The sequence below is a fragment of the Lygodium microphyllum genome, chromosome 7, assembly GCF_053477565.2.
Source record: "Lygodium microphyllum isolate KBCC chromosome 7, Lygodium_microphyllum_v1.1.10, whole genome shotgun sequence".
In the NCBI taxonomy this organism is placed as follows: Eukaryota; Viridiplantae; Streptophyta; class Polypodiopsida; order Schizaeales; family Lygodiaceae; genus Lygodium; species Lygodium microphyllum.
In genome coordinates this window covers 7420913-7435274 of record NC_141141.1, presented here as the reverse complement: position 1 = coordinate 7435274, position 14362 = coordinate 7420913, and the positions used below count along the sequence as shown (strand labels likewise).

Sequence of the window (14362 nt, the reverse complement as noted above, 5' to 3'; positions counted from 1 at the left end):
TTGCATCCATTGCAAGGGCATGATCAATCGACATAATAAGGTTGAGAGCAACATGTTGGATCTTCTTGCCAAACACAAAACCAAATTGGTGGAGGTGGATAATTTTGGCAAGGAGAAACTTGATTCTCAATGCAAGCACTTTAGAGAGAATTTTGTAAGTGAAGGGAAGCATAGTGAGTCACCTCTAGTGTGAGGGTTTAGATTTGTTGAGGGACTTTGGCACTAGGTCTGTCGATGGGGTAAGGAGCTAGTTTTCCTAAGCCAATTGAGCAGTTCTAGGAGCTCATTGGATCATGCATCCCAAATGACTTGAAAAAGCTATGGGGGTAGTCCATCTATGCTTCGAGTCTTACCTTGCTTCATGGCATCCAAGGCAAACTTGGCTTCTTCTTTGGTGAAGGGTCTCACGAGCAAAGGCCCTCATCAGCTGGATTGGTTTCACCACTCCCTCCAGAAATTGAGAGGCATTTTCCTCAAAGTCCCCCTTCGAAGACACAACAAGGTGTCGATCAATACATGGCTAATTGTGTGACTGAATAATGCTACATGGACGATGGATGACTAGCTCCGTCTGCTTGTCGTCAGTGGATCTCCTTCATGTTTCTTTTGTGTAGCCGCTCTGTCTGTGCTCCTCTGCACCCTCAGTCGGTGTGCTGCTTTGATCTCCACAGGTCTTTTGACTTTCACGCCTATTTAGGTGGGTGTATCACCCCTCTTTGTGTAGGCGTAGCGTGTGTGGTCACTTGTTTGGAAGCGAGAGATGGAGAGAAGCTCGCGATATCGAGGGGCAGAGGAGAGAAGGTGAGGGCTGCGCAGAGAGAGACACACAGATAGAGAGGGTGTGTGTGCGTTTTTGCTTTACACGGAAGGGAGAGTGGGTTGTTTTCCTGTCACAGAAATGGGGAAAGAAGACGACGATCAAGGAAAAGATGAATGAATTACCTTGGAGTGTTGAGGGCGGTCCGCGCATGCATGCTGTGCTCTCGGAATGTTGCTTCTCGTCGTGCTAACGATTAAATGTCCTACCCCTGCTCACATGCTCGATGAGATAGGAGATTCAAATGCTTTTTAGCATCGTTTCATGCAATGCTCAGGGTTGATGCTTTTTTCCCCCTCCACTGAGGAAAATCATGCAATGTTCAGGGTTGATGCTTTTTCCCCCCTCCACTGAGGAAAATCAGAAAGAAATAGATTTCTTCTTAGTTAAATTTCAAAGGAGAAAATTTTGAGCGAAAACGCGATCCATCGGCCCCTGCTACACGTATCCTACTAGTTCCTGCACGTGTAAACTGGTAATAGGACGACAGTAGTGTAGGTCACGACAACTCTTGTGTTTGTGCCCAGCTAGACGATTTGGTGTCAACAGGCAAGTCTCGAATGGGGAAGAAACGGAGACACGAGGAAATCCATGAAGCCATAACAACAGCGGGACAAGCTCATGCTCGAGAAGATGAAGCAGAAGGAGGAGGAGGTGGAGTGAAATATAAAGCACCGAACGAGGGGCAAACTGATGTGCAAGCCGAGGATGATGTTCCTCCTTCACCAGCAACAGAAGCAGAACCTACAGCAGCAAAAAGACCAGCAGCCACCACAACGACAGCATCTGCTTCTCCCAGACTCCCCTCTCTTCCTTGGATGAGAAAACCACTCGACTTAGGCTCTTTCCCCACCTTGCCCCTCGAGCGCGTCCCTGGTATTGACCCCCGGTGAGGTCCCTGATGCTTTTTGTTCTCATTCAATCCTTAAATATACCTGTAGGACCGTATTTTGTTCCCTTCTTCACATGCCATGAGAAGAACGAGGTCCTCATGCATCTCGCTGTCATTCAATCTCTAATCATACCCTGAAGAATTGCATTTTATTCCCTAATTCAAATAATATGAGAAGCGTTTCTTGATTTTTTTAGTAGCGAGAGTCATCCAACAAATATTATCAAATCATACAGCAAAGCCCTAATTTGCTTGTAATCCGGATTTGTGGACCTGCAAATGCGGACATAAAGTATGATATGACGTGTGAAATTTCATGCACTCTGATGTGGTGTATGATGGCTTGCAGATAACAATTCCAATTTCCTAAGTATAAGCTGGAAGTTTTTGTTCTCAAATTCATCAAGTAACTGTCGTCTATCACCACTGTGGTTACACTTTCTTCTGCATCCTAGACAAAGATGGAGTTCTCATTTTTGAACACTCAATTCCATATTTTCATCTGTCAGGTTGATCAGAGCTCTCCAAAATATTGGGATTCAGTCACTTTTCCCTGTCCAAGTAGCTGTTTGGCACCAAACTGTTGGACCAGGTGGCGGGGAACGCGATCTTTGTATATGCTCTCCAACAGGCAGTGGGAAGACTTTAGCATACGCACTGCCAATTGCCCAGTTGCTTTCTGGGCGGATTGTTAGGAGACTAAGGGCTCTTGTTGTTTTACCAACGCGTGACCTCGCCATACAGGTTTTAACTTTTAATTCTGCCTTTTGCTTCTGGATGCCACTCATTGCAGGGTCTTCTAAGTTATCTTGTTGAAAGTCAGCCTTAACTAGGGTGTGTTGAGCAACCAAATGCATTAATGTTTAATTGTACTGCATTCATTGCTAATTTTGGTTTCCATTAACACTATAAATAGGGTATGTTGTGGGCATTGGCAATCCTCTCAATTACTCCCCTGATCATTCTTCTCATTCTCCCTCAGCACTCTCCACTGCTGTCAACACCCCTACAGGATGATATTGCAGTTTGTGGAGTTGTTGCAAGTGCTGCCCTCTATTTCCAGAGGCTGTCCAGCCCACCACGAACTGTCTAGGAGATTCTTCAGCTGCAGGCAACATCATTACACTCTGTGTCTGCTCACCCTCTGCGTTTACCGCTGCATGGGGCCTCCCAACATCTCTTGAGGCTCTCCTTGTTAGTGGTATACATATCATCGGTGTTAGGCTTTTTATCGGGTGCCTTTATGGGCAGTTATCTTGTTGTATTGAATCACATCCATTTGGAGAGAGGGAGTCTGGAGGTATCGCTGGTCACCACATGTTCTTTTTGTATTGGATCACATCCACTTGGAGAGTGGGAGTGTGGAGGTGGTGTTGGTCACTAGACGTTGTGCCACTATGCGGACACAGTGTGAAAAACTCTGGAGTGCATCATCATCCAACTTTCTTATTGATCTAGCGAGTTAATGTCATCATAGTTATTAGTGCTAGTATCCATGGCTTGGATGGTTCAAAAATATTAGATTTTTGGACAATTTTAGTCTATTTTTGATATTTTGAATATTATTTGTTGTAAATATCCTAAAAAGCTAGGAAAACTTCTAGATTAGTGTGGCATGCAAAAAGCAAGTTACATTTTCAGCCAGTTTTGGATTTTTCATGAAAAAGAAAGATGGACGAAATCGCGTGCGTTGCGATTGTAGTTGATAGGCAGAAAACATCACTTTGAACTAGAAGAAGAAGAAGGACTGAACTGGGAGATTCTTGAGTAGGCGTCCTGGGGTTTTACTCCCCTTTCAGAGCCAATGGAGCCATCATCAGATTTGGGTTCCGAGTAGCAGAGAGGAAGCTGTTGTTTTATACATGTTTTTGGTTTACAAGGGAGCTCCAAGAGATCTAATGCTTGGAGATTGCTTCTGAGTAGTGCCAGACAAGGGATTCCAGGTTCTATCAATACAAATTGATTCGATTCATTGTGCTTTGTCTTTATCGTGTTTACCTTGTGTTTATTTTTTTTCTTGTCTTCCATCTCCTATTCTCTACTTCCTTCTATCTCTGATCCCTGGTGGATACGACCTTTCGACTAAAATCCCTCCGACATTGGTGAACTCGATGTGAAAGGTCAATAGAAGGAAGACAAGATGGGAGAACCTTCAAACACAATTTCCAGTGATGTTTTGCAGCAGTTAGTGCAAAATATGAATATGCTTATGCAGGTTCAACAACAATAGGTGATGCAGGCTTTTGCTCAAATAGAAATTGTTGTGATGAATGCTCTGCAAGCAAAGGAGCATGAGATGAAGTTGTTCAATGGCAGAAATGTATCTGCATATGTACATACCTATGCTCAAAAGATGAAATTCTTTGGGGTGACTCAACTTGCATGGAGCCAATATTTTGTTCGGATTATTATACATGAACTGAAAGAGTGAATTACTAAATTGTACATGCAAAATGTCGATTAGGTAGCTTTCAAGAAGACACCTAGGAAAGAATTTTACATTGAAGACACCAGTTTGATTGTGCGCAAGACTTTTCAGGAGTGGGTTTTACAACTTAATAAGGGTCTTGTGGTTACGGAATTATGGAGAGAATTTGAAAGTCGATTTGAGCAGTTAGATCTTGTAGAACATCAAGCTTTTGCAAGTTAGAAAATTGAATTGTTTTTACAAGCAGCAGATCTTGAGCTTTAAGAGAAGCTTGATGATTTGCTAGAGAATCAGACTACAGAGACATGTCTTAAAACAGAGTGGATGCATGTCAATGACGGTGTTATTGCACTTGTGAAAAAACATAGAAAAAGAAAGATTGCATGTCTCTAGCTTGCCCATTGTTATGTGCAAAACAGTTGATGTATCTAGTAAGCTATCCACTTCTGTGGCTAACCCTATGGCTGTACCTGCTATTGTTTCCATTGTTAGGAAAGATGTATTAGATGAATTTGTCAAAGGCTTACAAGATCTTTAATTGAAGGTCACGAAATTGGATGAAAAAGGACAAGAGGAAAGGGGACGGGTAACAGCCTCTAAGCCAGGAAAAAGATATATGTGGTGTGATAGTTTGTAGCATGAGAGAAAGGATTGTGTTGCCTATTAGGAGGCCTTGGCACGATAGCTCATCTTTTGGAAAGATGGCAAGATCCATGCACAAGAAACGGGATTGTCTCTTGCTTTGAATTTTGGAAAGGGAGCTATACAAAAGTTGTTGGAAGACTTGGCTGTTCGAAATGCTTATGCGACTGTATATGCTTCTACTTTTGGTCTACAATTGGATAGAATGCATGGCCAAGTGATGGTTGGTCCAAAGGCTGTAATATGGATACGTGCTTTGCATGTAGCTGAAAAGAAAAAAGTCACTGATAGTGAAATGTCTCATGCAAGGCAAGATATTCGTGACATAACTGGTTGGGAATCATTGCTAGATGCATATTCAGTGTATGCATATTTAGTAAAGGTGCAAAACACGGATGTACTTATGGAAGAGGAACGAAAGAGAGATGAAGATAATGCAGGGACATCTAAAAGAGTGACAAGAAGAAGTGTGGATTAGCCTAAAGCTACAAATCAGCCACCTTCCGAGTATGTTATGGAAGAGATTGGGCATGAGCAAAAATAGGATAGCAAGCAGCTGGGATATAAGCTATAGTTTGATATTGAGACAACCACGAATGCCTTGGGAAGATCCTGTAGTGGAAGAGTCAACCATTACATCTGTAGATTTTTTAATGCATCTGAAGAGGTTTATGAAGATCATATTTTACTTGATGGAGGGACTCAAACAAAGATTGGTGACTTGTTGGATGCATATGATTTGCAGGGTAAAGTTATTATCTTTGAGACAGTTCATGAGCTTGAGGATATACCTTTAGAGAATGTTAGATATGATACTCTATAGTTGAAAACTGTTTCAAATGCTTCATCAAAGGCCTTGATAGGCAAATCAAAGATGCTTCAAGATATGGATTGCTTTACTATTTTTGGTGATGGTGAGAATGTGTTGGATGTAAGTGAAGCTCAGTTTACGTTTGATGTGATACTCAATTATCAATATAAGCAGACTTTCATGCGCTTGACTCTGAAAGAGCAGGCATGCTACTATGTATTTGTTGATGGGTGCATTGATAGAATGTATATAGAGATTCAACTGTCTCTAGTATATGATACGCATCCAAGGCCTTATGACTCTAGAGGGGGTACTAGGTATGGCTCAAGAGTTATGCAAATGCTGAGTATTTTGATCTATGATTCAGGGAAATGTTTTCTTATATGCATGATAAGCGAAAAGTTGGTGCTATGGGTGTTTGACTTGGGTGGTACATCGTTAGTACATATCAGAGGATGTATAGATTCAGAGGGGATAGATGTCATGTCACTATGCGAATCTAGCGTGAAAAACTCTGGAGTGTATTATCATCCGATTTTCTTATTGATCTAGAGAGTCAATGCCATTTGAGTCATTAGTGTTAGTGTCAATCGCATGGATGGTTCAAAAATACTAGATTTTTGGACAATTTTAGCTTATTTTTGATATTTTGGATATTATTTATTGTAAATATCCTAAAAAGCTAGGGAAACTTCTAGAATAGGGTGGCATGCAAAAAGCAAGTGGCTTTTTCAATTAGTTTTGGATTTTCATGAAAAAGAAAAGATGGGCGAAATCGCGTGCATCGCGATTGCAGTTGACAGGCAGTAAACAACACTTTGAATAGAGAGGAGTGATTTGGGAGATTCTTGACTAGTGTTTAGTGTCCTGGGTTTTACCCCCCTTTCAAAGCCAACGGAGCCATTAGATTTGGGTTCCGAGTTGCAGAGAGAAAGAAGTTGTTTGATACACGTTTTTGGTCTATGAGGGAGCTCTAGGAGATCTAATACTTGGAGATTGCTTCTGAGTAGCGCCACACAAGGGATTCCAGGTTCTATCAATACATATTGATTTGATTCATTGTGCTTTGTCTTTATTGTGTTTACCTCTTGTCTATTCTTTTTCTTCTCTTCCATCTCCTATCTCTACTTCCTTCTATCTTTGATCCCCGGTGGATACGACCTTTCGACTGAAACCCTTTCGACAACGTGCCGTTCACTTGTGTGGTTCGTATGGTACATTTCTTGTACTGTATTATGGATTCCATTGCCCGTTTGAGTTCTTGTGTTCTCTCTTTCATCAGTTATTCTTCTCAGTGTTCAACAATTGTGATTCTTTCACTTACATTGCTCATTGTCACTGGTATTAGGTGACTAGTGTTGCTAGTTTTCGGTGCTTTGTGCTATTGTTAGTCACTATCTCAGATTTGCTAAAGGCTGCGTATCTTGCTCCAAAGGCTTAACCCACTTGCATTTCTGTACCTTCTTTGATTGACTGGGTGATGAGTTCACATTGCATTTGAGCTGGGCAACTTGTTACATGTAGTTTTTCAGCTTGGTCTCCCTGCCATGCTGCAATATGCTGTTGTGTACCTTGTGTTTCCTCCTTTGTAAGTGCTGCAGCTATGTTGTTAGCCTCTTTATTCGGCCAACTATCTCTTGCCCCCATTGTGATTAGTGCATGTGTGATTAGACTATTGACATCATGATTTGCAGCTATCGTTTTGAATGATGTATTAGTGTTCTTGCTGATGTTTTTTTTCTTCATGCATGCGTTTCTTATGTTTTTAATTGATGGTTATACCTTTGACTATACTTTTGCTTTAGAGTAGGCTCGTATGTGTTGGTGGTTGTGTTTGTGCACTATATGCTTTATGTTGTTGTTTTCATTTCTCTATGCTTAATTGAACTATAGTTGTAAAATATTGAACCTTTTGATTGTTTGGGTTGGTTGACTATGATTGTCCATGACATCTCTCTCTCTCTACTCTCGTTCATCATCTTGTATGTCACTGGTTTTCATTTTGGCTTCTCTCTTTAAGTAACTTTTGATTTCTTTATCATAGTAACCTTGTCTTCTGAGACTTTCTTTTTGAGCTTGTGAGGATGCTTGGCCTTTGGTTTGTATTTGCCAGTTTTTCACCTTCTGCTTCGATTGTGTTCCGAGCGTTGTGGATTCACTGTGCATCTTTGGTGCTAATAGAGTCTCCTTTAGAGGGTGGTGATTTTTGGCATCATTTTGCATCGGCTATTAGATTTCTATGCTCAAGGTAATAAGATGCTTTTAGATGTTTTTTGGCACTTTTAAAGTGGCCATTATTATGAGATTTATGGCATTTATTGCTTGGCAATCAGCATTAAATGTTGGCCAACCTGATGCATTTTCTTTATTTGTTGGCTTCTTGTGTGCATTCCTAGGCTAGTTTTTGCTTTCCACAGTCTACCTACACTTGTCAGACATTGTCATTGTCATTTGGGATTTTTCCAGGGTCTCCTAAAATTTTTGATTTTTTTCTTTAGTGACTAGCATTAAATGCTGGTCGGCCAGTTTTTTTGGTACCTACTAGTGTAGGTCGGCCAAATTTGGGCATTTATGGCTATTTATAGCTAGTCCCCTCACTTGGTAGATACACACACTCTTTAGTCTTCAGTCTTCCCCTTGCAAGTGCACACTCCGACTCTCCATGCTTGGTGCTACTATTGTTGATCTAGTGCCCTCACTGATGCTTTGGGTTGTGTGAGGGGATTGATCAATCCATCATCATTATATCAACATTCTTCTTCAGTTAGTGCAGTATTCTTCCTTCATCTTCTGCTTCCTCTTTCTCTCCCTTTCTTCTTCTCTTTGTGTTTGTATTCCTTTTCCATTGCGCACTCTCACATGGTATCAGAGCCTAAGTGAGGACACAGTCTGGAGATTTCTTGTAGAAGAGTAGTTTTCATTGCAGAGGAGCAGCCTAGATCTTCAAAACACAGATTTTCAGCTTGCGTTTATTGCATTTACAGCCCGAACAAGTGGATCTACCAGAGTCTAGTAGATCCTTTCTGAAACTAGGCGACATCATCCAAGACTAGTCGAGACCTTGTCCAATCATTAAGCGGTCCTTACCCTTTGCGTTTTGCAGCAAATGCAGATTTGCGTTTTGATGGCGGCAGCTTCTTGGTATAGATGGCAACTCTGTGGCATAGGTGGCAGCCTCCTGGTGTAGGTGACCCCTTTTGGTGGTAGACAACAACCTTCCTTTGATAAACGTAGTTTTTTGGGTGATTATAGGATTGTAGATGTCTTACTAGTTCATGAGCTTTGATGAAAACAACAAGAGCATTGAGCTTGTCAAAGTGTATACAGATGATAATCCTGCAGATCTTTTCACGAAGGGTCTTCTAGCAGAGCGGTTTGCTCATTGTCGACAGATGATGGGAGTTGGATAGGTGTATGTATTTCAGCTTTGTACATACCTAGACTTAGCTGATTCTTTTCTACTCTTAAGGCACATTGCCTTTAGGTGGGAGGTTGTTGGGAATAAAGGGCCATCGTGTCTTTATATCTGCACGGGTATGAACACACCCTTAGCACATTTGTACTTTCATATATATCTATCTAAAACCTAAAAAGATACACTAGTCATTATATCGAACATCAAGTATCATTCTCACTCTCCTTTCTACTGCTCTCTACTCTGTGTGCGCTATCTGTCGTGTTCACTCTCAGCTCCATTAGGATCCATCATGTTTGACAGTTCCAACACTCCGGGATTTGCATTTTGCTGCCCAGGTCACTCCCCGGCATCAAACAACTGTTCTTCACCTTCTAGTGATTACTTCGATAGCCCACTGCCTAGAGAACTGCGTTTCGCTCCCTTCACTCAGCAATTTCCCACAGGTGCTACCGCCCGATTCAGACAGGATAGTGTAGTTACCTTCTATGCTTCAACTCCTTTGTAACAACTTTTTTTCTCATAGCATGATTCAGTGCATCATCACCGTGTTCTTCTTGTGTTTCTAAGTTTCTATTCTCTCTCAATGCTTGCCACACACACATTGTGTTACTCCCCACAAACCCTACTGTCTCTCTGCACTGTCGCTTATTTTGACATGGTATCAAAGCATACCTATTATTTTTGACATGGTATTAGTGCGCAGGAGCCTAGAGAGCTAAAGACCCTGTTCATCAAAGAAGGCAAAGACAGGTTGCAAATTCAGCATCATCTACTGATTCCCCCCTTCATTTCCGTTGCATCACCAAGAGACAGAGATATCATTCTCTTCCTCTCCCACGCACCCTTCCCTTGCAGGTTAACACTCCGGTGCTATGACTTCTCTACAAGCAAATGGACAGACCATTGGGTGCTCCTCTTTTGGCATTAGCAGCACCTCCAATGTGTTCGAATCATGGAGTTTGCCTTCTTTGGGTAATGAAGGTAAGACAAGCACCTACATCGAGGATATCAAGGACGGCATCTTCACTTCATATGGAGCCTTTTGTGATAGATGAATAGAAGGGGAATGGGCCGCAAACGAGGGACAAACATGAGTTACGAATGCATCCAATTTTTAGTTTTATGTCACGTTTATGCTGGTCAGAAATTTTCAGCAAGTTTTTGGGGCATATGGCATGGTTAGACAACAGTGGCCAATGTTGTGATTGTGATGCCTTTTGGAAGTTTGAGTGCAGTATGCTTTTGCTTTGTCACAATGCAGTGCAATTGAGGACGATTGCAAGGATTTCAAGGGGGAGGTTTGTCAGGAGGACGTGAGATTTGTGAAATGCTTTAATCTTGCTAGTAACATTTGATTACTTTAATGTTCAAATGTGCAAGGATGTAAGGCATGTGTAAGGTTGTAAGGCATGTGCAAGGTTGTAAGGCACATGTGATGCTAATTTAATTATGGATGGGCGTATTTAATTCTAGGCAGGGTCGGATTGGTTGAAATTAATTAATTTCATGGCTGAACATAGTTGGAAAGTGGGATTAGAAGGCTGCCACTTGGCAAAAATACCCATGTAAGTGAGAAAAACAATTTTGGGGCTGGTGGAGAGCTATTTAGTGCATTCAGCTATGGGAGAGAGGAAGGAACAGCTCTGCTGGTTTGGTTTTTAGCCATTGGAGGACCTTCTAGGGCAGAAAAAAGCATGACAAGATTGAGCAGGGGCAGATGACTGCAGATTTGAAGCTGCTTCTTGTTCTTGCTGATTTCTAGCATCGTGAGGCATTGAAGTTCCCAATTCATGACCATAACCAACATTTATAGGATGCTGCCCATGTTGAGAGCCCGTTCCAAGATTAGGCCTTGCATTATTTACGTTGTCTTTTGATGAGGATCACCATAATGTCTTCACTACTAGAAGAACACAGGCTTATTGAATTTCCTCTATGTGCTAACTCGCATTTGTAGCGGCGTCTCTAGAAGTCCCCTCTTCAAAGATACAATATATCCACTCCTGTAGTTCTCATGTGTCAGACCATAGAGTTTAATTGTAGTCAAAATTCCAATGCGACAATGTAAGCACTATTTTCAAATGCTAGCCCATACTACATAATGCAAAATCACAGCAATGGCCGCCTTTGATCAGCCATTGGCACTAGCATCCTCCTCCCTGTTGTAAAATTAACTTTGGTGCTTGCTTGCTTATTATTATGGTTGTGCTTGTGCCATGTGCATGATAACAGCTTGTAGCACACTGTTTTATGTGATTACCACAGGTGGTGTTCTATGGTGTGAGAAATGGACTATTTGATGTTGGTAATTTGAAATTTTGCTTGTATGAGCACTCCCAAGTACTTAATGCCCCTTTTTTTTCTGTGAAGGTGAAGGCTGTGTTTGATTCAATTGCGCCAGCAGTGGGTCTCTCTGTAGGCCTGGCAATCGGGCAAACTCAGATGGCTGCTGAAGCATCTGAACTTGTCTCTCTTCCAAGGAAGTGCATGCACAGTTTTAGCAAGTCTGAAGCTGAGCTATTGGATTCTACAGAGAGTCGTGTCGACATTCTTGTAGCTACACCAGGACGCTTGATGGATCATATCTCAAATACAGAAGGGTTTACTCTTGAGCACTTGAGCTACCTTGTATGCTTGCACCATCTTGCAAAACTAGTGTGTTGTTTGCTTACATGCATTCACTGAGAATTGTCTTTTAAGTGTGTCATCTTCAAATGCTTTCTTGGCCATACTCAAGTATGTTATACAGTGAATAGGTTTAACGAAAATGTGTACAATTAATTCAGATCAGTAGAGGAAATCTTGAATTCCTAGAGGCCATTGATTGTTGTTAGTACAAAGAACAAAAATACCATATGGGAAGCTATAAAAGCATCTGGCAGCATGATTCTTAGGACCTCTTGTTGAAGAGCTTGTGGATCTCGAGTGAAGTTATGGATGAGTGCTTCCATATGGCAAGTAGATCCATGGCAGCTTGTTACAGTGCATCTGTTAAAGTTAATATTGAAAGAACTGCAAAGATTCTTCATATCATTACAAATAATCTAGAGAGTTTTTTGGTGCTGTATAATGGCACTCTATGTTAAGTTTATGATTGTGGCTCTTCTCTTCTGCTGAGTATTTAGAGATCCTCAGAGACGGTTTGGTCAGAGTGTAGCAATGTTGCTATCATAGAAGGCATACAATACTGTTCCCTCTGCTCTTTTTGATATTTAGCCAATAGTAGATTTTTGAGGGGGAAAAGAGTTTCCATGCATCTAATATAGTGCAATGATGTTCATCTATAGACTCACATATCTAGTTATACACACTGATGCATCTCTACATTTCTGACACATCTACGTTCATCTTACTGCCATTTTACATCCAAATATGAAGATGTATAAGATTCATATAAAGCAAATTCACATCTAGTAATCTTCATAATAAAATTTGTCAATGCACAGGATGTATACATAATTGATGATTGTACAAACTGAACTTTCAGGTCATTGATGAAACTGACAGGCTTTTAAGACAGGCCTATCAAGATTGGTTACCAAACACTTTACAGAAAATACACTCAAATGACCCGGCTGGAAGCACACTCCTCAAGTGAGTTGTCCAGAGCTAGTGTTATTTTTTGGCCCTAACAATATCATAACATTGCTCTTAATCAATGCTTCTGGTGTTAGAGGTCAGCAAAGAGGTTTCTCCAGGATCAGGAACCATTGTGCAATGAAGATGGTTTTGTCAGCAACTCTGACTAGGGACCCTGCAAAGATATCACAGATTAATTTGTGTTACCCAATGTTTTTATCTGCACATGTTGAGGAAAAGAGGTATCAGCTACCTGAGCAGTTGCTGTCCTTTAAACTGGTATACTTCTTTTCATATCCAATACATGTGACATATCAGTAGAGAAGGTCTTCACGATAGTACAATTTGCATCAAATCTTAGTTTTTGTCGTATGCGTTTGAACTTTGCTTGAGTATGCAAATGTATGTTATTTTTGGTATGTTTGGCTGAAACATTCTTCACACTTTTTTGGCTTTAAGAAATAGTTGGAACATTTAGCTTTTAGAAAACATGCTTTTGGAATTACTTTAAAACTTCTTTCTTTCATAATGACTTAAAAACTTCTCTCTCTCTCTCTCTCTCTCTCACACACACATTTAAAACGAGTCGACTATTTGTTATAGCCTATAATGGTGAAGCTTATTAGAATCTATATATATTACTCCACCAACAACTTGGAAAAACCCCACCCCACCCCACCCCACCCCACTCCAACTGCCACCTCCCCACCCCTTCTGATGTACTTGCCCTCAACTCACTCACTTGCACTCCCTCTCTCACTCAGCATTGTTGAGATGGCAAGCTCAACACGTGCGGCCATTGATGATGGACCGCCTGGCTAGATGGGTTTGGACATCTACACTTAGCACGTTGGTTGTTATTATGATGCTCACATGGCCACTGACTTATCGCTTATTATATTTAGTTTGTTGCACTTACCTATAGCTGGCATAATTATAGTTCTAGTTGATTAGTATAGTCAGTTATGCATTGTTTGACTTCGTAGGTCACTTTCCTTTATGTTGTATTTTATCTATATTTTGTGTATATTGTATTGTGAGTGGATGAAGAAGAAAAAACTAGCTAGGAAATATTTTGATCTCCGTCTCTTTTCTTGTGTTCTTGCGTGAGCTTCCTCTTGTGTGTATGATGTATGTTTAGCGCAACAGTAGCTCAAGCAAACCTTTCACCACGCGATTCTTGACATAGTGCTAGAGCGGCGCCATTGAGAGAGGATGATTTAAAAGACTGAAGTGAAAGAGAAAAATCAAGGATTTGAGTAAGCGAGCGATGGATAAGAAGCTCTTTCATTCTTCTACTCTTTCTCTTGGATAGTGCTTGTGGAGGCATCGGAAGCAAGGCAGAGCAAAAGTTTTAGACCCGCAAGGTTGCGGACAACAGTTTCAGGATACGTTGAATCTTGACTGTGTCGACCGAAAGTTGGTATACGGGTTATAAATTTCAAATATGTAAGCTCTGAGGTGTTTGCAAGAAGTAGATAGAAGTTTTATCTACAAACAAGTTACAGATTGCATGTTGAGCAGTTGATGAAAAGAGCTGCTTGGTGTGTTGTTGTGCACTTGTGAAAGGTTACAGAAGACTTGCTTGTTGTTTTGTATCAATTTTGTGATAATGACAGAGAACAGTAAAAACCCCATCATTGAGAAGCTGGACAAAAATAATTATTCATCATGGAAGTTTCATGTGACAAACTTATTGGAAAAGGTCTTTACGAGTTTGTTTCAGGTGAAGAAAAGGAGCTAGAGCTAAGTAACCCTGCGACTGTAGATGAATT

At 41.0% G+C, this 14362-nt stretch overlaps 1 protein-coding gene across 2 annotated transcripts in view; it reads left to right on the top strand.

Annotated features, from left to right (window-relative positions):
• The first annotated feature begins 341 nt into the window (after positions 1 to 341).
• RH1 (RNA helicase 1) overlaps positions 342 to 14362 on the top strand; it is a 51491-nt gene continuing 37470 nt past the window's right edge. Inside the window, exons 1-5 of one of the 2 annotated variants that reach the window (XM_087680998.1) lie at positions 342 to 1706; positions 2219 to 2453; positions 11379 to 11636; positions 12496 to 12602; positions 12683 to 12866. In XM_087680998.1, the coding sequence (XP_087537124.1) occupies positions 1378 to 1706; positions 2219 to 2453; positions 11379 to 11636; positions 12496 to 12602; positions 12683 to 12866 (1113 nt within the window). In that variant the 5' untranslated portion in view covers positions 342 to 1377. The remainder of the gene's footprint in view (positions 1707 to 2218; positions 2454 to 11378; positions 11637 to 12495; positions 12603 to 12682; positions 12867 to 14362) is intronic. The other variant, XM_087680997.1, reaches the window with a different exon arrangement.